The sequence below is a fragment of the Anguilla rostrata genome, chromosome 1 (assembly GCF_018555375.3).
Source record: "Anguilla rostrata isolate EN2019 chromosome 1, ASM1855537v3, whole genome shotgun sequence".
NCBI classification, from domain to species: domain Eukaryota; kingdom Metazoa; phylum Chordata; class Actinopteri; order Anguilliformes; family Anguillidae; genus Anguilla; species Anguilla rostrata.
In genome coordinates this window covers 64,087,393-64,115,314 of record NC_057933.1, presented here as the reverse complement: position 1 = coordinate 64,115,314, position 27,922 = coordinate 64,087,393, and the positions used below count along the sequence as shown (strand labels likewise).

The 27,922-nt window shown below is 38.5% G+C and overlaps 1 protein-coding gene across 2 annotated transcripts in view; it reads right to left on the bottom strand.

The window, feature by feature from the left end:
* Positions 1 to 27,922, bottom strand: part of LOC135262180 (potassium voltage-gated channel subfamily H member 8-like) — a 42,478-nt gene that overhangs the window by 10,169 nt on the left and 4,387 nt on the right. For both annotated transcript variants that reach the window (XM_064349089.1, XM_064349099.1), the window contains exons 2-10: positions 15,849 to 16,082; positions 14,657 to 14,788; positions 13,318 to 13,448; positions 12,507 to 12,744; positions 12,131 to 12,288; positions 3,361 to 3,565; positions 2,540 to 2,737; positions 1,741 to 1,940; positions 652 to 901 (exon numbers count right to left, since the gene is read on the bottom strand). In XM_064349089.1, coding sequence (XP_064205159.1) covers positions 652 to 901; positions 1,741 to 1,940; positions 2,540 to 2,737; positions 3,361 to 3,565; positions 12,131 to 12,288; positions 12,507 to 12,744; positions 13,318 to 13,448; positions 14,657 to 14,788; positions 15,849 to 16,082 — 1,746 coding nt within the window. The remainder of the gene's footprint in view (positions 1 to 651; positions 902 to 1,740; positions 1,941 to 2,539; positions 2,738 to 3,360; positions 3,566 to 12,130; positions 12,289 to 12,506; positions 12,745 to 13,317; positions 13,449 to 14,656; positions 14,789 to 15,848; positions 16,083 to 27,922) is intronic.

Sequence of the window (27,922 nt, the reverse complement as noted above, 5' to 3'; positions counted from 1 at the left end):
CACACATACACACACACACACACATACACTCACACGCATACACACACAAACACATACACACACACACACACACATACACTCACACGCATACACACACAAACACGTACACATACACACACACATACACTCACACGCATACACACACAAACACATACACACACACACACACACACATACACTCACACGCATACACACACAAACACGTACACACACACACACACACACACACACACACACACACACACACAAACACATTCTCTAATTTCTCTAGAAGATGCTAAATATAGAGATTCAACGGCTTTTCACCGCCTCACCCACATTCATACAGCGGTCTTTTCAGGGGGGCATCACAGACTAAAGGGAGCCTAATCTTCTAACTGCATCCGATCTGCAGATTAGATGGTTTCAGTGACAAAAATAAACATTTCTGCCTCTAACTCACTGCAGGGACCTGGCTGAGGATAGATTTATGCGCATACATTTCCACGTCCCGTCCCTGGATCTGAGTTGCAGCTGACATTTTAAACAATGCCAGTCAGCCCTGTCACATTTGGTAGCTGACGGATTCCAGGGTGCGTGGTGGCCTGCACCGGCTCATTGCCTTGCAGGGAGCGTCTGGCCCTGGCTCGAGCCTCGTGGCGCCCCTCGTACCCAGGATAGCGAGCACCATCCCGTCCTTCAGCACCTCCATGGAGCCCGAACAGACGAAGAAGATGGCTTGCAGGGCGTCGCCCTGCCGCAGCAGGTACTCGCCGGGGGCGCAGAAGGAGGTCTTAATGTGGAGCGAGAGGGCTCGCAGGCACCCCCTGCTGGCTGACTCAAACAGCGAGAGCTGCAGGATCTCCTTATTGAGGTGCATGGTGATATCAGAGCGCAGCTCATCAGGGAAGTCTTTCAGCAGCTGTGCACACAAAGTACAGAGCTACTATCACCACACAGGGCTAGTTATTATGGCCATGCAAACTCAAATCATAACGTACTGCCTTCAGGGACATCAGAGGGCATTTCTGTTCACTATGAGAGAAGCCAATGCAATAAATATATTTTAAAAAATAACAAAGTCCTTATGACCAATTACTTTAGTTCTATTAGCGAAGTCATTGTTGTCAACAAATTTCAAATATGCATGTTTTACTTGAGCATCATACACACCCGGGAAACACTCCTAATTAAGATGTCTTTGTAGAAAGAATATGTCATGAAACAAAAGATGTACTACTATTTTGGGAAAGTAGTTGAATAAATGAGCAGTTGAATAAATAAGGTGCTCATAAAACTGTGAAATGAAGATAACCAGGAGAGGGAAAAATCTTTATCTTGTGAATGTGAACATTTATTGACGATGCAGAAAACGAACAGCTTAAAATAGCCATTCAGTCCTCTAGAAAACACATAAAGTATACCCAAAGCCTATGCTTGGATACAAGTAATAAATGTTTCACATTTACAAGATAAAGGGTGCTCTCTCTCCTAATTGTATATACTTCTGTTTCAACCAAGTAGAAAAAAGTCAGTGAAGGTTCTAAATTATTCACACCACGCAGAACAACAGAACATAAGAAGTGAATAAATAAATAGATGTGCGGTAACTCAATTTGCAATTTTTTACATTCAAACGGCTTTTGAATTCAGTGTCATTTGATCACTGTCAGCTTAGATGCATCAGCAGTAACTCAGCCTGAAAAAGAAGGCGGTCAGAGAAAGGTCCTGTGAATATACGATTAACCAGGAGTACGGTACTTCGTTGCAGTCGATCCCATTGTTGACGGACCAGATTGTCTGGAAGTACTCCAGCATCCTCTGCTTGAGCTGCTGGGGTAGGTGGTGGACCCTGATGAAGTCCTTCAGGTCTTTGGTGCGGGTGTGGTAGAGGGACCAGCGGGAGTACATGCGCTGGATGATGGCCGTCACGTTCCCGAACACAAGGGCATGCATCAAGGCTGAGGAGGGAAAGACGAGGACCAGGACACACTCTAAGCTAACAGCACGTTGGCCAAAGCTGGAGTTGAGGAGAACATGGAAATATGAGACTGATTGCAATGAAAGTATGGTGAAAACAAAAGTTTCATTTTACAAAAATATTTGCCAAATGTTTAACCTCAGGGTATTCTATTTTCTTATTCTTTAAATTCTTCTTTTAATTATATTTTAATTAAAAAAAATAATAAGATGTTGGGCAAATTCTTAAAGTGACTCCCCAAACTCTTGGCATGAAGGTTGACATTAAAATCAATTTAGGCATGCAATAACTAGGAACTCAAAATGTAAATAATCTCAGATAATACAAAATTGCACACCATATTTCTGAATACTATGCAAATATACTCTAACAATGATAATTTATGATATTATGCTAACATTATCATAATAATAATATTTAAATAATTCATGTACATTCTTAAGCAGTACACATTCATTATTGATCCTGAAGATATGCTCTTGCTTTTCTATGGCCTTTTTTATGCTCTCTTGAAAACCTACTCAGTCTGCCATTTTGTGGAAACCCAATGAAAGAAATACACTATGAATATGGCTGTACCTCCAATGAGCATGGTGCATATGGAGAAGATCTTCTCAGCGTCTGTGTTGGCGGAGACATTGCCGAAGCCCACGCTGGTGAGGCTGCTGAGGGTGAAGTAGAGTGAGGTGATGTAGACGCTCCGGATGGGCGGGCCGGCCGTGCTGTTCCCACTGACGTACGGAGACTCCAGGCGTTTCCCCAGCTCCTGGAGCCAACCTGCGACCCACAGCAACCACGCTGGTCATACATACAGCCAAGAGAACCAGGCCTCTTATTTCTACATACTGAACAACAGCCATCACTGGGTCAAGTTGAACATCGCAAATATGATCATTCCATAAAGATATTCTGAATAAAGTACTTATTATATGTGAAGTCCACCCATACTAATCTACAGTACAGCAGGTATTTGTTGGTTAAGTTGGTTATTTGCAATGAGCATGCATGGTGCACATCAGGTCAGTTTTTAAAACTATGTAATGACTAAATATGCTAATGCCACTTCTTTGGAAAAATCTAGTGACATTGCTATGACAATATCATATTTGAAATTCTTGAAAATGAACATAATTAGGAACATGCATGTGTACCATAACATAGTCAATAAAGATTCATATCAGTTAAACCTAATCTCAATTCAGAAGTTGTTGGCTAAATAAGTGAATATACTGTACAGAACAGGAGATCTTTTGAAACAATTGCTCTCAACATTCAGTTCTACACCCAGCGCACATAATATTGGCCTGAATGTAGAGTTGAAATCAAGTTCATTCAGTTCTTTGTTTGTGACGCCCCTCACTAATAGATGGATATGGGGGCGTAAGGGACCACGCGCTCACCAATGTCCCAGGAGAATGCGTTGGCCTCCATCTCCTTCTTGCCAATGACATACCAGATGCAGGCCATCCAGTGGGCCAGCAGAGCGAACATGGACATGAGCAGGGTCAGCACCACCGTGCTGTGCTGGGAGTAGCGGTCCATCTTCTGCAGCAGCCGCAGCAGGCGAAGCAGACGCACTGTCTTCAGAAGATGGACCACTGACACCTGGACACACATTAGAGGGCCCACATTAAACACTTCAGACAGGTTTATGAGATCAGGGTTTGATCTGGACTGGGACGCCCAATACCGGCTAAGTCAAACCCTCTAAGTATCTATACTCATCATAAATATAATAAATTAGAATGTGGAAGTATGCATCAAATATACTGTATATAGTTATTTTGATGCTAATTTCCATGCCATGTTCATTTTATTTGATGTATTTTTTTAAAATTTGGCATCTTCCATCCCACCTGAATGCGGAATGCCTAATTTGTGAACTATGTGCAAACATGCTTATATATGCCCCTTGCTGCCAGCTCGGGAGAATTAAGAATGGTTCTTCTCCGAAACATACGGTTCCAGCCAGCTACTTCTTGTGAAACTGCAGCCTCAAGCTAAGCAAAGCAGGGGAGGAGGACACCCAATCAGAGAGCAAGTCACAGGTGCCCAGATGGTCAACAGTGGTCACTCGAGCAATGAATAATGCTATCCTCAACAACTGAATCGCTAATCACTAATGTACTTATGTGCCACAAGTTGCATTTTACTGAGTGAGCTAGCCAGCAGCCCAATTTTTTTTGCAAATTTCCATAGCATATATTTAGGTTAGCAAAGCAAATAAAAATCAACAGTTTGAATTAAAATCATTTTAATAGTCCATTTTAATAATACTTACTATTTTGTGTGTGATTAAGTCATTATTCATATTTATCTTATTATATTTTATATTTCCTCACTATTTATTGGACATTAACTAATATGGGAGCTACACACAGGGACCCATACCTGATATATGGTATATTAATGAAAGGGATTACAACAGACGTGGCCCCAGAAATATTCTGAATTTGAGAGACAGTGAATCCAATGGGAACACCAAACATATCAACCACACTCCTTAACTCAGCAGTCTGCCAGAAACTGGCTGACCTCACAAAATGTTCCAATTCACCAGTCTCCTGTCTCAAACAGTGTACTGGCAACAGATGCAATGCTGTAACTGTAAATTCTCACCAGGCTCTTGTGGTTACCATGCATTGAGGTACAGCCCTATAGCTTTCTGAAGAAGCGAATAAGCATAAGCACCTTCTGCGAGAATGTGAAAATATATAAATTGCATTTCGGCATCATCAATGTACACTGCAATGTATTAGTATCCAACAATGTATTTGTTATAGACAGACAATATGTGCAGATAGTGATAGCAATACTCATTCCTCAAACCTGCTTGAACAAAGTATAAAGGTCTGCTCTGAGGTAGTGGCCTGTTTTTAAGAAATGTTGTCACTAGTGGCGAATATGTGCATTAAATGCTTAATGGCGGACAGGTGCTCCGAGAGCAGCCATGTCCGTTTGTTTTATGTTTGCAACACGTGGGGCCGCGTGGAGGGGGACCCAGATGCGAATGCTGGATCCAGTAAATGGAATAATAAATGTGCTGAAACGTAATAAAGTGGTTGGCAGTGGTAACAGAGGGCAGCTCTAATTTTATAACACGCAGAAAGACAGACGAGGTGTCTGGCAAGTCTCCAGCAGTAGGGATGCAGGAAGCTGAAGCGTGAGCGGTACCATCACAGATTAATGAAAAACAGACACAAACGAGTGTGGTAGGAACCCCAGAGCCATACACAGACAGATATAGGCGATTCATTTTCCTACCAGGGCAGAATTTGTCAACTTGGCGTAACCTTCAAACCTTCAATTGAATAATAAATACATTTACTTCCTGTCTTCACCTGCAATGTAACGCAGACATGCAAGCACATGCAAGATGGTGCAAATCACATTTATAAAATCAGGATCCTCTTTATGGGTTTTTTTATAAGCCACATAATTCCACCATAGTAGTGTATTCAGTTATTCAACACATGCCCTTAGTGGGCAGAGATGCTCCATGGTGTGGGGTGGGGGGGAATTCTAACCCTGTCACTACTTGCAGAGGCTGGTCGTCCCATGGGGTGGCATATTTGAACTCCATGTAACCCAAGGAATGGGGGCAGGCATCATTAGGCAGACAGTCCCTTGCCTTATCTTACATCTTTGGTCAATTGGGATTTTTCACAAAAATGTGAAGATGAAAATGTTAATATTTCTGCATTACTTTTCAATCACAAGTAATTACACAAACACATCCCGCAATGTGCATACATGGTGCTTTTGATATGGAGAACTGTCATTCCCCTGCCCTTGCTTTGTTTCATGTGGTTGGACACATGAACACATTCATACATTCTGTACAGTCAGAGAGAAATGCTGGAGAGAAATATAAATTTGCAATTTGTATCTCTAAGCCCTACTGTACTGATATGAGCACAGTTACTGAAATGGCATGGCACATAAACAGTACTGATATAAATTACAGACATTGGACCTCATTCACCAACCGTTCTTAAGAAGAATTTTCTTCTTAAAACCCACTTACGCAGGTTTCACAAAGATTCTGACATTCACCAATGTTTTCTTATTTGGGATTTGTTCTTAGGTAAGAACAGAATCTACGCACACTCAAGAGCACACTTACGCACATTTGAGTGCTGACATGCTTGTGCAAAATAATTGGTTATTGCGTTTTCTTCAATTCTACAGTTGTATAATATTACAGGATTTAAATTACAATAATATTTTTATCATTTATAATACTTTTTAATAATTATTTTCATTATTTTACAAAGCATTAAGGCGCCAGGTTCTGCCTCAGAGGGTGGTTGCCTCAGCGGGAGTAAATGATAAAAAATCAAATCATTGTAGTGACCTGTTATTTTTGCGGGTTTCAATTATGCAATGTTTGGTCTGTACTGCAAAAGCAAATGTTTAAATTTTGAATACAAACTAAGCACTTAAGTAACACTTTTTAAACACATGGACATGTTGAAGAAGAGAACGTCACTAGGGGGGTGACACCAAAATGTCTGGCAATAAATGTTTTGTGCAGTGTTTTCTGCAGCGACGGGTTTACTCTGATGCAGTTTACTGCCGATTGATCTAATTAGCAGTATTAATGCGACGAGAAGCGCTTTGTCGTTTGAATGCATAATTGAATTCCTTGCGTCCACTCCCACCAGTATTTTTATTTTTTATTTTTTATTTTGCCTCAGATTTGACATCAAACCATTTTTTTACTTCATCAGTTGTGCACCCTTCTCCGGATACAGCGTTCACTGAACGAGTAATATCTCATGCATCTTTTTTGTGTTATTTTATATCCACTACTGACGCTACTAAATATGACAGGTCGTTTGCTGTTCACTTCCCGCAGCAAAACCTCCACTTCAGAACTACTGGAGTTTTTCTTACGTTTGGAGTCTTCTGCTCCACCGTCTTTAGATTTTCATTTGGGCATTATTGACTTTGTTCGCTCTCAACTTTTCTTTTCGATTTCTGTGTGTGCACACGGCCCTGCAGTCTCATGCCCTTTTATGGGGATTGGCGGGGCGTTTACTAATTAGGAACAACTGGCACGCGCTTTACACTTATTTGCGAACAATTCTGCGGTTTAAGAACACGTCGTGAATCTGAAGTAGACTTTTCTTAGGAATTTTCTCAAGAACACATTTAAGAAAAAACTTAGATAGGATAGATAAGATATTGGTGAATGAGGCCCATTGTGCTTAAACAAATCATTTAGTACTCTTAAAACCTTTGTTTGTGCCCTTCTGTTGTTGTACCTAGGAACCATTTTCGTCTAAAAATGTATTAGAAATAGCTATCTTCTTGACCACGAGTGGTAATGACATTATGTGATCATTTGGTCATTTGAAATAAAGTATACAAGCCAAAATTTTTCTTTCTATGAATATTATTATTTTATGTAAAAAATAAAAAATAAAATAAATAAATAAATATAAAAAATTTTGGCCAAAGAAATACTCAGTTTAAGCTGATTATGGAATTTCTAACTATATGATACATTTGACTTCTCAATTATGTAGGTATGAACTAATACATATAGGAAGGTGTAATGTTATTTGTTTAACACAAATGATAATTATTTATCCATTTGTGTTTTATGTTAATGTTTCATTTATTACGTATTGCATGTATTATGAAAATATTGTTGCAAAATATTGCAGTAGTCATTAAACTATGTCTATAAATGCAGTGTTTCCATAATTTGTGCCTGTACTATAGATAAAGAAAGATAATAGCATCAATTAAAGGTGAACAATAAGGCTCTATGCCTTTTAATTACTGAAATTATTTTTAAAAAATTATTAAAAGTCACGTGAAACACAAATGCCACACTTGTCAGCCCTTCCAAAGAGGGCAGTGTAGCCATGGGCCTAAAATTATAATTGTACTGTCTAAATTGTGAGAAAAGAAAAATTCATCAAAAGTATCAAGTGTAATCAGTGACCAGTGAACATGCCTGGTGATTCTGTTCTGTGAAGACTGATTCTGTCTGAATGAATGTAAACAAACCAATCAAAATAAGCAAACACATATAAACTGTAATGTCTAACCATGAAGCCCTGCACAAATCTAAAGTGCAATGCAGCACATTGCTTGGTCTTACAGTTGTCCTGACTGAAATGACATACCTTACAGGGACTGTCTACTGGTCTCATTGATAATCGGATTAAGCGTAGGCTGTGCAAGAAAGTGACATTCTGCGACAAGAGAAAGGCAGCTGATATTTTTTTTAGTTTAATAATGGAAATGCCAAGCAGTCCCCAGACAGAGCAGCTGGGGTGCAGGCATATCACAGGAGGGCCAGGTCACCCCATAATTGCCAAGAACTTTGAGAGATGTCCAGCAGAACACTGAAGGCCATATTTCATGGCCCTAAGCATGGCAGACCGGGGCACACAATGGAAGCCACATCTTCCACACCAGCCCTTCTTTAATTGGCCCCAGTGGAATAGCTGCATTATTCCTTCTCTTTTGTTTGAATGGGGGAAAGGGAGAAGTATGTTTCATCAGCTGGACACATTGGTCCATCGTATGGGATGCACAGTCAGGTTATTTACCATTGTGTAAGCAAAGCAAAATCGAAAGGCAAAAGTTGAATTTTGTCCTACATGTTGACTAATCTGGCTAGCATATTTCAATATACAATACTTCATATACTGATCTTCAGGATTTACCAAGCACCCATTAGCACTGCTTCAAACCAACACAACAGAACAAAACTAATTATCAACCAGTCAAAGGAAGTTTATCTGCAACATTTCAAAAATGAAACAAAATACAAAAGTAGACTTAATTGCTATTTGACCCTGGACAGAAAATATGAATTTGGTCAGAGATTAGAAGCAGAGACAGACCCTGACCAAATACAGGCTCAGTGACCACCAAGTGGCTATAGAAAGTGGAAGACACAAAAACACATGACTTCCTAGAAAAGAGAGTGTATGTGGTCACTGCATGACAGGGCAGCTAGAAACAGAAATGAACTTTATTTTCCTGCCTGGGGGAAACATTCTAAAGTCAAATAATATTGGCTATGTTTTCCAACCTAAACCCTGAAGAAAAATTGTCATGGGTGAGGGTATAACTGCCCTATCTGTTGCAAGATATGTGATGGCATGTCACAAAGTACGGGAGTCTGAGTAACGGTAAATAAACAAAATAAATTATCCTTACATTGCATTATTGTACCAATCAAATGTTAAATCTTCTTCATTCATGTATATCAACTCTATGGCTTTGGCAATATTGTCTCCTTACTTCCATGCCAATAAAGCTCTTTGTATTGAATTGAATTGTTAGTATTACTATAGCCTATATACAAAGCAGTTTGTCCTTAGCTTTCAGTAAGAAATCTAAGCAGGAGCCACACTTCTTATTGCTTACATACAGTTTTATGTTAAATCAATTTACATTTAAAAGTAAACCGCCATGCATAGGATTGAATGCAGGCCATGCTGTTCCTCCACAATGACTCTTTTGGAAGAACAATATGCTCTACTTGTACAAAGTCATTAAGCCCTATGCAAGGGTGTAATGACTGCATAATGACTGTTAATGACCCTCGTCAGATGACAAGCTTTCTGAAACGCTCGCTCATTTATAACACGCTTATTTCAAAAATGCTCGAGGAGGTGGACTGCCATGGTTCCAATGGAGCACTTCCACTGACAAATGCCTTTGTTAAATCATAAATTAGACTGTGCTATTCTGAAGCTGGTGCTCGCGGGTACAGCCACACGTCTGTCACTCTCAACTTTTCTTTTCGAATGTTTCGAAGATGGTGGCATGCCATTTTAGCCACCGGGCAGATTGCTGGTAACGTGAAATAAATTTGTTCTGTCTTCAAACAGCATTCCTGGTGTGGTTTCAAATGTTCAGATAATGTGACTTTTATATGTAGAGGGTGTGCCCATTCGCAGGTTCGCTGTAAGGGGCAGAGTATAAATAGTTCTCATAATTAGTGTCTTTGCCCCATCTTCTTATTAATTATTAACATGGTTTAATTGCTTAATCAGTATAATTTCCTTAAACACCGCTTGGCTTGAGAGTTGCCGGTCAGAGTCCCATTAGAATGTATGTAAAAAAAAAAATAGGTCACAAGTTTCTCAAAGCCTTAGTTATGACTAATCCACATTATGCATTATTTAAAAAAAGGATAGTGCTTATTAATTACTCTTGATCTTGGCTAATTATACATTACTAGTAACCCGTAGAATTGTTCTCGTGGACATGGGAGGGCCAATGAAAATAATCTTTAGAATGTGAACAGCAAAACCAAAGAAATTAGTTATTAAAATATGACACATCAAGACATACACTCACCGGCCACTTCATTAGGTCTGCCTGTTCAACTGCAAAGTGCACCCGTTAACACAAATATCTAATCAGCCAATCACGTGGCAGCAACTCAATGCATTTAAGCATGTAGACATGGTCAAGACGATCTGCTGAAGTACAAACCAAGCATCAGAATGGGGAAGAAAGGTGATTTAAGTGACTTTGAACGTGGCATGGTTGTTGGTGCCAGACAGGCTGGTTTGACTATTTCAGAAACTGCTGATCTCCTGGGATTTTCACGCACAACCATCTCTAGGGTTTACAGAGAATGGTCCGAAAAAGAGAAAATATCCAATGAGCAGCAGTTCTCTGGGCGAAAATGCCTGGTTGATGGCAGAGGTCAGAGAAGAATGGCCAGACTGGTTCGAGCTGATAGAAAGGCAACAGTAACTCAAATAACCACTTGTTACAACTGAGGTATGCAGAAGAGCATCTCTGAACGCACACCATGTCAAACCTTAAAGCAGATGGCCTGCAGCAGAAGATCACACCGGGTGCCACTCCTGTCACCTAATGAAGTGGCCGGTGAGTGTATATTAAATATACGTGACAACAAAAGTTAAATAAAAAACAGCAGTTTGTTGATACACAATGGGTCTCATTCATAAAATCTTTCTTAAATTATTCTTACTTCTGTTCTTAATAATGTTTCTACAAAAAAACCAAAATGGGATTTATTACACATGTGAAGATCTTTGTTTTGTGCTTATCCCAGATCCATGAGATGATGCTAACTGTTTGTAACTTTCATGTTCAAATTTATGGCTATTTATGAACTCAAAAGTATTTAGTATAATTATAATTATACTATAAGTAGAATTATTTTATTAATAAGGACAATCATATATTTAATCATAAAAATTAAAATTTTGATTGGGCTAGCAGAGAATACGATCTGCCACTCTATGAATCTCAGCACAGTGATGCTTCTTTCTGAGGGGTCATAATACAAATTATCATTCTGATTTATCAATCAGAAATCTATATATCCGCTTATCCTGAGCAGGGTCACAGAGGGTGCTGGAGCCTATCCCAGCATGTATTCGGCGTGAGGCAGGAATACACCCTGGACAGACCGCCAGTCTATTGCAGGGCACACACACCATTCACTCACCATTCACTCACACACTCATACCTATGGGCAATTTAGAGTCTCCTACCTGCATGTCTTTGGACTGAGGGAAGAAACTGGAGCACCAGGAGGAAACCCACGTGGACACAAGGAGAACATGCTGCACACAGAAAGGCCCCAAGCCAAGGCCCCAAACCCACAACCTTCTTGCTGTGAGGCGATAGTGCTACCCACTGCACCACCGTGCCACCAGATACAGAAATAATTGTCCAAAAATGGTTTTAAAAAATGTGTCATATCACTAGTGTCACATCATCAGTACTTTATCACAACATACACTTGTATGCCACTTTTCTTGATAACTTCAATGCTTACTTTGTGACACATGTTATGACCTGACTATTTATTTTGTTTGAAATGTATTTAATAGTATAGATCAGCTGTGAACCCATTTTCCATTTGCAGTGACAACCTTCATAATAAAAAAGCATTTTGTAAGGGCAGATAACTTAAACTTCTGTAAAAGGTTTCCATTGATCATTTTCCATGTTGATTTTTCAGGCTTTCATTTTTATGTACTTCTCACATATGTCTGGTGTCAAACCCAAATACCAACAAATGAAGCCATTCAAAACATGGTCTATTGACTTTCACACCATTAAAAACATGGTCCTTGCAGTGGCACTTAAAACACAATCATAGTGCATTTACAATCCATGCAGATTATATCACGTAAAGGTACTCACCACACTGACTTTAAAGGCATAGAGAAGGTCAAATGGAAGGGCGGCCACAAGGTCAATGATGAACCATGTGGTCATATAATGGATGCAAATTAATTTAGCATCGAAGATAACTTGTCCTGATTGGCTTACATAGGTCGTACGAAAACTGAAAACAATATCTGTAGAACAGACAAGAGTTTGCAATATTAGTTTAGCTGAGCACAGGCTAATGACACACAACTCTAAAATCATTTAAATAAATTTAATAAGGCATTTATGTTCCTTATATTTTTTTCTATAATTGATTTCCTGCAATGAGAAACATTACAAGTCTCATATTTTTATATTGACGAACCACATTTTTGCTCTGAAGTATACGTGCATAATCTACCCTTACCAATAATGAAAAGAATCTCTACAGCAATGTCGCTGACGGTGGTGCTCCTTGTGAGGTCGTCATCATCTCCAATGAAGCACACGTTGTATGGTACTGTCACAGCCACGTAAAATGTGGCCAGTAGGATCAGCCAGTCCCAGCCTGCTTTGAAGGTACTGTAGTGCAGCAGGATGAATTTTGATTTCTTTGCATCTGCGACCTTGTACTCTGGAAGAGCCGGCAGATCTCCAAACACATTCTATCCAAGGACATACAAAACCATTACAATAATATATCATCAATTCATATCAGTCAAAAAGATGGTTCCCCAATGAATAAATTACATGGTGTGTGACCACACCAGCTCCCAAAATTGTGGAATGGTTCTTGTTTGGCCATGACATGTTTTACTTTGTGGCAAGACACACATTTGTGAAGTTAAGCCAGGCTTTAGAGTCTACTTTAGTGCATAAAAGTAACGTATTGCACAATTGCAAAATTAATGCAATGATGTGCCTTGACCTTGTCAAGTTATAAATTAGTAAATATTTCTCATTCTTGTCACAGTATTTTAATAACACCATGATCTATGTTGCACAACCATATTGCTGCTTTTTTCAAGCTTGGAGGACAATGACTCATAGGTATACCCAATTATTTTTACTTTATATGGAGTATCTGTCTGCTTTTTCACGGTACACAAGGCTACTTTGATAAATGTAGTCATATTTGAACTTGATTGTGCTATTGTGTTCGTTTTGCTCATAAATTACTGACAAGCTCCAATACTCCTGTGGATGAATTTGCGCAAGTAAGAATGGCATGATCCTACCTTGTTCAGCTTTATTTTGCTCTTCTTCTGCCGACTGTGCAGATGTCCAGAGATCTGGTACAAGACAGTCCGGCTGCGATTTCTGGCAGAACTAAGGGGAGGCCCTGTTTTGACTTTGCCTTTGTTCTTCCCTGTGAAAGGTAACATGTAAACCCATTTGATAACAGATGAGCAGTCACACAGCAATTGTAACGAAGTATCCTGGCATGAATACAAGATACAGAAACACCTTCTTTATGTCCGTCATTAATTTATATGCTCCACTATCACAAACCACCTTTTCCCTGTATCTCAGTAACACCCAACAAGCAATTCAATACAATACTGCAGATAAAAGAAATAAATGCAGAAAAATACAGGAATACGTTACAGTAGGGAACCAGAGAATTTATTTAGACACCATAATATATTACATCAGAGTGTGATGCAATGTGAAGAACACATCTCAGTAGTGGTTATGTGTCTTTCTCCAGTGTGGAGCCCTGACCTTGTAGCCATTTTTCGCTTAATTATTGAAGCGAGGGAAAAGTGGACCGTGGCAGTTGTGGAAGACAAAAATCATCCATAAACCTGTAGGCCGCCAGGGAGCCAGCAGAAGCACAGCACTTATTTTTAGCTCGTAATGAATTTCCCTTCACTTAATAACTGGCGAGGTCAGTCCCGGGAAGGGGAGTGAAAGAGAACAAGGGCCTATCTCTCTCACAGGAGGGCTTGAGAACCCAGCTCAGCACAGATGCCAGTCGCTGTGGTTGTGCGCCAGAGACCCCGAGCTTGAGACCGCAATACTGTCCGTACAGCCAATCTGGCAATCACAATGCAGGGTGGACACATGGCAACCAGAGCCTGGAAGCTATTTTTATCTAGGTTATCTAAGAGGGGGATTCTGCAGGATTCCCCCGGCATGATATAAACTCAGGTGTGCAGAACAATGGTTCCGCCTGAAATGTAGCGTCTATAAACATTTACAAGGCTGAAAGGAGTCTAAAGGGCCTGCTCTCTGAAAACTGCTGTTTATATTACGGTTGGGTCTTGTAACTGTATTCTTAAAAAGAACCTCAAAAAGGAAACATGGAGTTGTACGTGCAAAGTACACATAAACTTTAGAGGCTTTAAATGACTGTTAAAGGCTGATTTATACATTTAGCTCCACAAAAATAAAACTGTGGGTTCTGTAAAATATTTAACCATTTATGACACTTTATTAATAGGATTTATGATAAATCACATCTGTTTTATTTTCCTTCATTGTCTTTCAGTGGCACATACAGCAGGTGAGCGTCTAAGTTCCACTTGTTCTAAGGATACAATTACGTAATGACAATTACAATTACGTACTCACCTTCCCTCTTACCCTCAGGGATTATCTTGTCCTTTGTGTCTGTGATGTCCTTAAAAGATGCCAAGAAGAGGACCACATCTCCTTTCTCATTTTTAATAGGAACTATGTCCAGGAGGCACCAGAATAAATCAGCTGCGAAAAACAATATTAAATAAAGCAATGCTCATATCAAGAGGGAAATATCCTATGTGTATTTTAATATCAATTTCAGATCCACAATATTAACAGCAAGCAGCAATTCTTATGTGAATAGTTATGGTCAAAGGTGATGGAATCCCTTTTTGTTCATTTCCTGAGAGTGTCAGTCGCCGCTGAAAAAGTTTTAATGTATGGAAAAAGCATTGCTGCCAAGTCAGAAATATAGTTTGAACCCATCATGGATCCAGGATTGGGTTCAAACCCCACAGTTCTCAGCCAGATGCTTTAAGCGCTTCACCATAGGCAAGGTGCTTATGAAATTACTTCGGTCCTTAGTCCTCCTGTTCTATAACCCCACCATTATCTATTTATGTGAAATATTCTTTAGAGTTACAGGAAAGTAATGGCCGCAGAGTAACTGGGGTAGGTTTCCTTTGCCCCTTTGCCTGTTTGATATAATTGCTTTTGCCCACAAGGTTACAGATGGCCCTGGGAAAAGAAGTCTTTTACAACCAATTATGTGGAAACTGTCGCCTTTGGAACAATGCAAGAGTAGCCCCAGAGAGGATTCCCTCATCGTCAACAGCCAAATTTATATTAACTCCCTTCAATGAGGAAAATGCTTTATCTGGGATATTCTAGAAAGCCCCTGATGATAAAAGACATTTGCTGTCTAGTTCCCCAAATCCAACATTTTACTCTATAACTGCAATTTCCTAAAAATCGCTCATAACATCCTTTCAATAGTATTTTTAGGCCTAGAGGTAATCCATATTGTGGCCTGACCTTTGAACAGCAAATCAAATGTCTTAGAACCAGCATGATATATGATGATTTCAAATAATATTTTAAAAAACATGGCCATTAGAAATTCCTTTAAATATTAAAATATCTGTGACATGTACATATTAGTAGCAATCATGGAAACTGAACAGTATTTACACTACTGTTACTCAGTGTGTAATTACTAATCACCAAAGAAGTAAGAAAGCATTGTACAGCTTTATGGATACCTGCATTGTGTGTGCACATAGATGGAAATCCAATTTCTTACCACTCTTCTTGTAAAATGTTATCTCCCCCTTGAATTCTTTTCGTTCCTCAAGTGCAGTATCAATGCTGAGGATCATCTGTTCGCTGGTGTCCCTTCCGCACAGGAACTTACACGCACAGCTCTTCTGCATCACCTCACTGCGCGCAAAGCCTGTTAGCTCACAGAAACCATCGGAGCAGTACACGATCGGGAAGCCCTTGGACACCTGAGCATTTGCCAGAATGAAGTTACTGTCTAGAAAACAACCGGAGACACAGAATCAAGTGTAAAGTAAAAATGGACAAATGATTAACATGAATTCCCAATATGAACCAAATCCCACCCCCACCCCCACCCCACAGTCTACACAATGTTGCATGGATAAATGCAAAACACCAAATGCAGCCATTGGCATAAATAATTGGCTCAAAATAATGCCCCAGTGAGGGAAATGAAGGAGATGGGTGTCTACAAATATACTGTACGATGGGCATATTTTATATGCAAGGATTAGTGGACAGATGACGTACTTTGAAATGTTAAAAATGTCTCTGATACGGATCTGCAGCTGAGGCCTTTGGACCAAACTCTGGTGAATGTACCATCTGTACGATCAAGTAGACCACTGCATTCAGGACTATGACAATATTTGTCATGAATGCATATGCCTATCACCTCTACAAATCTGTACAAAATACCTTTTCATTACATTACATTACATTACAGGCATTTGGCAGACGCTCTTATCCAGAGCGACGTACAACAAAGTGTATAACCATAACCAGGAACAAGTATGACGAAACCCTTAGAGAGAAGTACCGGTCCAAGAACAGGGAACAACCGCATAGTTCAACTTGGACCCTGATGGTTAAACTGATTAACACTAACAACGAGAACGGCAACAACGCAATCTATGGAAAAATAAAAATAAATAAAAATACAAGTAGTCGTTAAGACAGTTGATGCGCCTAAGTCACCTATGAAACGGCTGCCTAGTTACAACCCTAAGTTTAGTCATTTACAGGGGGGAAGGGAGGGATGGGGAGAGGTGCAGCCTGAAGAGGTGGGTCTTCAGTCGTCGTTTGAAATGGGTCACAGTCTCAGCTGTTCTGACCTCCACAGGGAGGTCATTCCACCATCGTGGGGCCAGAACAGACAGAAGACGTGTTCTGGAAGTGCAGGTGCGAAGAGGGGGAGGTGCTAGGCGTCCTGAGGTAGCAGAACGGAGGGATCTGGCTGGCATGTAGGGTTTGAATATCAATTTTCATATTTAAAGCCATTCAACTATATATGGTACTGTAGACACCATTTTGTTTTGCCTATGAAAAATGATGAAGTGCTTCTAACTGCTCATATGTACCCAATTTCAGGCATTTCAATGTGGCAGCTCACCAAGCCCCCAGGAAACCTTCGTTTATTTCCACTGTCTTTGACCAGCCTTGACCCAAGATGCTCTCTCTAGAGTGCCTGGAAAGGGAAGCTGCAATTCATGAGATTAGATTCCTGGAATCTGATTTAATCGGTGATTCCTGGCAATGTACAACTACCTTAAAAAAAGCAAGACAAGGTTGTTAAAATGTTACAATATTATGGAGTACAGTATTGAACTGTACATGATTTTGGCTTGGAAATGCTTCATTAAGTCATTAAGTTTAAATAGGGCATGCTTGATTCAGTATGTCATTCACAATAAGAAAATATGCCCAACATGAAAATGAATAATAGCAAAAACAAAAAGGCATACCCACTTCTCTTACAGAAGTATGCCCTGTGTGAAGTATACTTAAAAATAACCAAATTGCTTCTCTTAAAAGTTGAAATGAGTAAGCCATTTCAAGTTTTATGGGGCTAACAGATTTTTGATTTACCAGCAATTATTTAAAAATATATAAGTTCAACTGTGAGATATATGTAAGAGTGCCACATTTAAATATAAGATGAAAAGTCAGGAACATTAAAATTGAATTAATATAGAATTTATTAATATATTATGCATGAATAAGATAAGATTCATTCAAATTTCCTTCTCATCCATTTCAGAGCTGCTGGACATCTCTTTTGACCTGTCAGTGAACTCTTCAAAGGCATGGTGGCACTGGCATTAAATTTACTGGACACAGTACATGTAAAAATTTGTTTATGACACACTAAACAATAAATATATAATTTACTACCATTCCAATTGTAGGTAGATTTCCACACGGTTACTATCACAGTGATAACAGTGGAGGCTATTGTTTTCCAGGTCACTGGATTTATATGCATGCAACCTTGGTCCAATAATGATGAAATCATTGCTTCAATACTTTGTTCTAAGGTGCAGTGTGACAGCAAGACTCTAGTGGCCTCTCACTGAATTGATGTGTATTCCACAGAGTTGTTACAAACCAAAATAAATGAAAAATCAAGTTTGGTTTCTACTGGAACTGGTGTTAGTAAGCCAAAAAGAGAAAGTCTTCCTTCTGAACAAAGAAATCATGACTGCCTTAGTGCACTGACAGAGGTCTGATTAAAAAGTTTCAGGCCTCTGTCACTGCACTTGGGCTAGTCATAATTTCAACATAAATCTTTTAAGCATTGGTCCTTGTTTTTTTGTTTTAATTTAGAAGTCTCCATTAAACCATAGGAAACACCAAGTCAACTTAACCTTTCAGCTTTTATAAATGGGAAATCAATCATTTTTTTCTGGGTGTATATGTACTAAATATACATTCTGAACAGATGGGGGGGTGGTGTGGGAGTGGGGGGGGGAGGGGGGCATGCTCTGTTCTAATGAATATTCACTTGGCATATTCACTAAGGAAATGATATCCAGCCCACCAAATGGATTCACACAAGACTGTAATTAGAACATAGTGAACTACACAGAAAATGACACTATCTCTGCCGCTGACACCAGCTAAATAAACAATGATGGGAGACATTGTACCATAATGTATGAGCCAGTAGCCTACCAGTCCATCCCAGTGACAGAAAAAGTTTAACCTGTAAGAATGACCAGCATTTGACTTCTGGGTAGCTAGCTATCTAGGTTAGCAAGCTATTGACATCAGTAAATTCACACGGTTTTCCTCAAGCCTTCTACCAAAATCAGTCAAAACCCAAGTTAGATAGCTTGCGAGCTTACTCCATAATGAAACCATATTGGTAACATTGTTTGACTACTCACCCTGTATTTACAGGGCATAGTGTTAGCTGCTTTATACGACATGTCATGATGTCAGTATAGTACCTAAGGTACTGGTAAAGCGATAAACTGTCACATTGAGAAATTATATGACCAAGCAATAATTTAAATAAAACGACTATTTATTACAGTACCCACTGTATTCTGCAAAAAGTTAATGGTGAAAATGGGCACAGCAAATACTAACTGTACAGGTTATTCTAATATTGCAGTGCCCTTGGACACCAGAAATAAAACACATTTCTTGAAGGTCTCTTAATTTTTGTGAAAAGAAAAAAGCATATTGTTTTCTCCGCAACCACAGAAAGGGCAATGCTCAGGCATTTTCATTTAGTGCGCCTTACCCGCACAAAATTGGCAAAGAGTGTCATTTCCATGATACATACAGAAAGGAGAAATTCGGAACAGGCTTTTTGTTGCAAGAATCATTAAAAAATATTTCTCACCATTTGTGAATGCAAAAAAAGCATTAAAACAACACATCAGCAAAGAATTCACAGCTTTCAAGTTTGCTGGATCTGTAATGACCACCATCAACATGTAAATACTCATTTTTAAATTGGGCTTGTCAGTTTGAATGTTCCCTGTCAGTTTATAATAATAGACTGAATGAAGGAAAGTAGCATAGACTGAAACACAATGTTTTGGTAACCCTTGGGAGGAAGACAACATATAGCGAAAGGACATTGAAATGTCATATCCATAGTGCCAAAAACTATATTTTTGATTGATATTCCCACTGTCCCAAAGCTCTGGTACAGGACAGAGTCTGAAGAACTTGTCACAAACGAAGTCTGAGGTCCTGTCAAGAAGGTTTGAGTAGGTTCCTTCGGGGTATTCCCATTTACGAGTGCTGGACAGTGAGTCAACAGGAAGTGCTCATGGGACATTTCTCCAGAAGATGAGCCGTGCAATGCGTACAGCTACAGCTTCAGTCAAATGGAGAAAAATGAAAATCAATTTAATTCTTTAATCTAATTATTTTAACATGTACTGAAGCATACAAATTCTTCTTCATGGGATGTCTTTGAACACAGCAGTGAATGGTAGCAATGAAGTCTGAGCCTACTGGTAAACTATCAGTCTTAGATCATTTCTGTAACGTTATTTCTACATTCCTGCAATTAATAAAAACCCTTAACTTCCGACACAACCACATTGACAACCACCGTATGTATTAAAGTTTTTAATTATTTTAACGTTACAGGGTGGAAGGATTTTTAATGACGTCAATAGGGTAAATCATCTGCCATTGCACTCAGTAGAAAGCAGAACTTTTCATTCTACACACTGATTTTATCTTCACAGTTGTTATTTCCATTTTGCTTTCGCTGCAAAAGGCTTTTTGTGCTCACCGCTCTACATACTAATCAGACCTCAAGACACTGTTCAGTTATCAAGTCAAATGTATGAGTAATTTCTAAGTATACATAAATATTAATAGTACATTAAGAATGATAATTTAGACAAAAAATGACAATGGCATTTATGGTGTAGGCATGTCTGAAATGAGACAGTTTTGATAAATCATGCAGGGCTGGCAGCTCACAAGGCCAACTGAGGAGGCACTGCAGAGTGTGTGCCACTACAGTACAGAAACAATCACAGAACTGTGCAGCCAGCTGCTCTCTGTACTTCTCCTTTGCTATGAATCTGATTCCAATTGCACCTACTGGCAATATTTCCATGAGAGTAGTGATGGAATTTTCCGCTGCCACTTCAGATGGTAGACAAAGTCATTTGCAAAAATGGCCTTTCATTAAATACATTAGCAGATAATACACTCATGATTTTGTGTGTGTGTGTGTAGCCTCGCAATATTGCTGTGCGTGCACTTTTTTACAGATCAGATAATTAATTTACTGAAAACATACAGCAGAACTTCTTTAATTTTGATACACTGTATGGTATGCGTTTTCTGACACAAACACTGTTATAGTACACACACAAGGGTTGAATATCTTTACTATTTAATACAGCTATTGTAATGTGTGCAAAGTGACAAGGGACCTAGACTTCTGATGTCGGGAATGACAAGTCTATTCTGTTGTTATGGATGCCTTCAATTCAAGAAAGAGCACTGAAGCAGAGGCAGATGAAAGGCAGCAGCAGTGCTTCCATCACAGTAATGTCTGGGGTATATGTGAATGTCTGTGGCTCTGCTCTGTAGTCTTGCATTTACAGATTGCTGGCAGAGTGGTTTGGCTGCTCTCTGGGCTGCAGTAGCAGACACATTTTGATGAAAGTTAAAAGGTCAGAATTGTTCATGGTAAAGCCTGTCTTCTGATTTTAATTTATGTCTGTTAGCTTCATTTCCAAACTGTACTCCGGTCCTCATCTGTAAATCTGTAACACCTGCGCTATCAGTTGAACATAAGATGTTAGTGAATACTAGAAAAGGTGCCAACACTGTCTCTCTCAGTGGGTCTCTGAGTTAATAATACAGTGGCATCTGAACTTCAACCAGCAGCAATGGAGTGGGCCATAGTATGTTGAAGAAATTATAATCAGAATTATGCAAAAAGTACAAATACAGTGGTGTGATAAACACGTATATAGTGTAGTTTTATTGAAAGGGATCTATTAACAAAAGAACCACTGAGCAACTGAGAAGGCTTCATGTATCAAAGCTTTTGGCAAAGCAGCAAGGTAAGAACCTGTGAATTATGACTAGACTAGAATCCATTTAAGGAACAAACTTATACTCAGTAGACCACTGTAAAGCATCATTAAAGGTTTTCTAATAATTGTAGTAATTTCTAGTAATTCACTTGTCTCCCTTTTCTTTCAGGGTTTTCTTTCAGGGCTTCACTAAGAATAACTAAAAAAATCATATATTTTCTGGTTGAGACATTCTGGAAGGCAAAGCTGGTTCTTCTGTGAGCAACGGCAGGATATCAACGGGTGTTCCTTCATGGCCAGTCTACGGGAGTTCATTAAACTGAGATAAAGAAATACATCTCTGAAGGAATCCCCCCACCAGAGATTTCTTTCTCATGCATACATGTCAATTGTTTTTGATCATTTTAGCAATTTACTTCCCCATTTTTTGAACCATGGTGCATTCCACAGGATCTTTAATATGAAAAATACAGAATAATGCTGACAATACAGTTTCTGAATGCTCTTTGACTTTGATAATTTAATTAGGTATCATAATTTAATTAGGTATTATAAACTACTACAAGTGCATGAGACTAATAGAAAGACCTGGAGAAAACATGTTTTGAATGAAACATGAAACATATAGAGCTATAAAACGAATAATAACTAAAATAAGTTATAGTCAATATGTTATATGCTATTACTGTAGGGTATACATTTTAATGCATAATGAAACTTACATAACTACATAAAATGATTGGTGTGAAGTGTGAACTGTAGAACACACAGTGTACAGTCAAGATAAAATATAGTTGTGAGAGAAATACTATTTTGCCCTTTTTTAACTAGATAGGGACTATATAATTAATGACCCTGCCAACACTGCACTATTTTTAAACCAACCAGCCCAACCAACCTACCACAACTGCTATGTGAGAATACGGGGGGAAATTGAACGATGTCTACAGTATTAAATATTGTGTTTTGAATCATTTCTGAAATTCTTACCAAAATTATCTTAATTGGAAATGAAATTCCCTCAGGGACAAACAATGAGGCTTTATAATATTGCATATTTTATATATTTTATACATATACATTTAATATAATGTTAGCACAAGGTCCTGTGACAATAACTGTCATCATGTTTGAAATATGACAGTTGTGTGTGTGTATATATAAATACAATTTTGCTGGCTTAATTCCTAAGAAGAACACTTTTGCTTAAGATTTTTTATTTCAGTGAAGACAGCATTACAAACACCATAACATATACAGTATATTGACCTGGATATGGGTGTCAAGTTTATATTCTTTCAAAAGCGGTTTTCCTCCGATTGAACAATGAACATTTTCAAACCATTACTACTTTAAACTTTTCAAAACATTTATTTTAAAAGCACCTATTTGGGGCATATAGATGTTTTGGTAAAAGAGTACAGTGCCATGAAAAAGTTCTTGCCCCAGCTGATTGAACACAGCCAGGCTTAATTACGGTCAGTTCTGTTGAATCTAAACCTCACTCATATTGAACTTTACCATCAGAGTGAAGGAGTTACCACAACATTTATTCAAGCACAAATGCCACAATCAAAGGAAATTCAAGAAGAGATGAGAAAAAAGTTGTTGAAATACATCAGACTGGAAAGGGTTACAGAGCCATTTCTAATACTGAACAACACTTGTGAATCTGCCCAGGAGAGGCTGGCCTGCCAAAATATCCCCAAGGGCACAGAGACAACTCAACCAGGAAGTCACAAAATATCCCAGAAGAAAATTCAAAGAACTGCAGGCCCCTTTAGCCTCAGCTAAAGTCTGTGTTCATGACTCCACAATAAGAAAGAGACTGGGCAAAAATGGGATTCATGGGAGAGTAGTGAGGTGGAAACCACTGATAACTAAGACAAACAGGCTGATCTCACATTAGCAAAAAAAATGCCTGGATGACCCTTGTAAAGCAAATACAATATTTCATAATAAGAACATCATACCAACAGTCAAACATGGGGGTGATAGTGTGATGGTGTGTGGATGCTTTGCTGCCTCAGGACCTTAGACGACTTGTCATTATTGAAGGAACCTTAAATTCTGGTCAGTACCAGAAAATTCTTGAGGGAAAAAAAAATATTCTTAAGGAGAATATCAATTGTTCATGAGCTGAGGCTGAAGCATAATTGTGTTATGAAATAAGACAATGATCCAAAATTCAAAAGCAAGTCCACATCTGAATGGCTGAAAATAAATAAAATTAAAGATTTGAATAGGCCTAGTCAAACTTGACTTGACTTGAATCCCACAGTGATGCTGTGGTAGGACCTTAAATGAGCAATTAATGCACAGAAACCTGCCAATTTATCTGTATTAAAGCCGTTCTGCAAAGAAGAGTGGGCTAAGATTCCTCCACAGTGATGTGAAAGACATCAAATAATAGGAAACGTTTGGTTGCAATAATTGCTACTAAAGGTGGTGCAACCAGTTATTACGTTTAAGGGGGAAATTACTTCATCACATGGGTTATATGTGTGTTTGATAACTTTTTTTCTTAAAAAATGTGAAATAGGGCACGGTGGCGCAGTGGGTAGCATAATTACTTCACAGTAGCACTATTACTTCACAGCAAGAAAGTGGGTTCAAATCCCAGCTTGGCCCTTTCTATGTGGAAAGTCCATAGACATGCAGATAGGCTATTTGGAGACTCTAAATTGCCCTAGGTATGTGTGTGTGAATTAATGGTCAGTAAATGGTGTGTGCCCTGTGATGGATTGGATAGGGTGTATCCTTGCCTCTCGTAAATGCACACTGTAATAGGCTTCAGCACCTCCTGCAACACTGACCAGGAATAAGCGGGTACATATGATGGATGGATGAAAATAATGACATAATTTAAAAAAATGTGTTTTGTGTTTACACATGTTCCCTTTGTTTAATATTACATTATCTACAGATCTGAAACCATTCAGTGTGACAATTACGCAATAAGAGAGGAAATTAGGAAGGGGGCAAATCCTTTTTTTCACAGCACTATGACATCAACAAGTAAGCAATGTTCATTTGCCAGTTGTAGACTACCATCAAATTGTGTACTTAATACTTTAATTATTTCATATGCATTATAATGAGTATTATTTGGGATTAGGTCCTCAATATATAATGAAACAAAACATGATAAATAAATTACAGCTTTCATGTTCAACAACAAGAACACCTTGTCTCTAAAAATGTTGTCAGGGATTTTTAAATGCTGTACAATGACTAATGGCTTTTCATTGTGCAGGCAGATCACTCAGTTCACTTAGCACCTTAAAACTAAAAGCCTTTTTTCAGGCTTATTATGTACCCTTGAGACTTTGAAATAAACAATTTCAGTTTTCTAAGAGAATAATCTCTGTCATACTAAATTAACAACACCTTTAAGTAGTTGAGAGCACTCATGTTGATTCACTTGTAAAGGCACTTGAAGCCAATGCAGTTGGCCTCCTTTTTGTTAGTGAACCACTGTGTTGAAGCACATATTACACAGTGACGGAGAATAAAAAATCTGCAGTTTTTGCAAACAATATCCAGTCTCCTGTGACTTCGACATATTTTTATAATGTCTTTTAAATTTAGAATAGGTATTGACAGATGTTGCCAAACATGTCCTTGTTCTCATGGTGACAAACAGGCCTTTGGAGCTATGCAACAACCACATTTTTTAGAAGATCAATATACTTCTTATTAGATAGTTTAGAATAAATGTCAGTTACAGTTCTGAATATATGTACTTCTTCTATCACACTAACACATCTGTGATCTCCACTAAATCTCCTAAACTCTTGTTATGAAATAACTGTTTTAGGTTACCACCTGCTTTAATTAGTGCAAACCTGAATCTGGAAAAAAAAGTGTTCTTTGGACTATCATTTGTTGTATTATTTGGAACTGGTTTCCATGAAACATACCAAAATAAAATGTTGATCAAATGCTTCACCAAAATGCATTTCCCTTTCTATGTGTAAATTTGTCATCTTAAGGTATCCTCTTCAATGTGTTACTTTAACATTAGAGTGCTAGGGAAGAAGTAATCTTGACTGATATGTTACATGACTACAAGTGGTTTGTTGCCCAGCAAATGGTAAACAAGGTAAACATGGCAACAGGACTTGTTAAAAGTATCATTTTATGAACAACAAAATGGAAACAAATACATTTTCCAAGTAGATACATTTCTAATGAGAGCATATTTGTACAGATGTTTCTTTCCTGCTCTATACTGCTCCTGAACCAGACAGTTGTCCAAATTATTTTTTACCATTTTTGGTTTTACACATTTTTTAATACTGGTACTGGGGTACCTTTCTTGACACAATGTATTCGGACTCACCACCAGTACCACTGTGATGCATGTACTTACCTTTTGCACTGCCTCTGATGTAGTCAGGTAGTGATCCAAGGCCAGCAGTCAAGTAGACATGCATAATATTGACTCAATTATTTAGATATGGAGGTCACAAAATGGGGCCATGCAGCAGTTGCTCGATTCATGTCTGCAACCTATCATTTATGAGAAATGGCACTGCATATGAATGAGGGCATGGTGAAGGAACACCTCCCTGAAGGCGAGACCCCAAATAAACCTTTGCTGTATCTGCTTAGGCCTTGAGAGCCTTGCAGATGAAGCAGAGTCTTCTCCAGTGTGGAACACTTGCCTTTAAATCAGTGAAACCTCAATGAAGTTATTAGCTCAAACAGCCTTTTAGAAGCCCAAACGAGCACGCCACAACTATCGCCCCAACTGTGATTTTATTGAATTGTTTTCGGGAATATATTTCTACAAATATATTTTATCGCAACTCATTACTATGGCACTGAAAATAACATTTACCATTTTGGAACAATGGAATTGAGCAGGACAAGTAATGTGCCTACTGATCACCAGCATTAGAAGCCTACTTAATCTAGTGGATTCTAGTGGAATCTTAGACAAGCTTTAAACATATATTTGCTGCATAATTCTATTAATCAGCTTCATAGTGTGAATCTTAAAAGGCTTAATTAAATCTGTAGCCATTGAGAAACTAATCACATTACACACATGCATGCATGCACGCATGCACACGCAGCACAGATATCTCTTTCAGGGAAGTGTCAGCACATTGCGGTAATTACTCCCCATATGCTTCTGGAGATAGAAGTTTGCGCAATGTATCCAGATAAACCGAGGATAATACTGGGACTAATCTATGTCAAAACCCTCAAATGGCGCAATTGTACTATGACAGATTAATATACATTAATGTGCTGTCATTTTTTTATTACCAGTTATTCCCTCCATTATGCTACAGTTTAAATAATAAACAACCTTGTGATGCTCTTGCATGGTTAATGAGCTAATATAATACTGCTGAATTGTGCTAAATGCACTCATGAATATTACGAGCAATTCAAGAACATCTGTGAAGACCATGAAACTCCTACAAAAACTTTATAAACTGTATTAATCTTAATATACAACTGTTTCATTGTATAACATAGTCTAATATTATTTATTGATTGAATACTCTCAAATGCTTGTTGAATGAATGTACTTCAAACAATCATTATGCATGTCTCAATATTTTTCTATACAAGCGCATGCAGTTATCAAACTTTACAACCTAAGAAGTAAAGGGAAAAAGAATGTTGTCCCTGAACATTTTCCTGCTGTCCATTTCCTGAAGCAGCAGGAAGTAATACACAGCTGTGTTCATCAGGGCTGTATCATTCCACGAGGAAACATGAATGGCAAATAGCAGAACAAACCAGAGATTTCCCATCAGAGCCAGTGATCAGAACAAGATTTTTGCAGACAGGAAGGATATCCAACACTTCTCTGAATAGCTGAATAGAACAGCAGTGTTACCTCCTTGGGAAACAGTAAAATCCAGTAAATTCTGAATTGATGCACAGAAATGCTGTCTGGTTTCCATTCTGTTGTATCCTGAGGAGATTAATGTCCTTTAAGCGAAGGACAATGTGCATGTTGCATTTCTTCCGCATAAATAAGAGGAGAGTCAGGTATAGATGGGGGGAAGGGTAAAGGAGAAAGGGATGGTAAATATGTAGCATAAAAAAAGAAAAAATAAGTCTCCAACATGTGGCTCTTTTTCCTCATACAAAAATACTGGGACAGTGACACAATTATTGTTGTTTTGGTTCTGTACTACAGCCCATTGGATTTGAAATAAAATTATGAATATAAGCTTTACTTAAATTTACATATATATGCGGTGATCTGTGTAGGAATTGCAGCTGTTTTTATGCATAGTTTATACATAGTTCACCC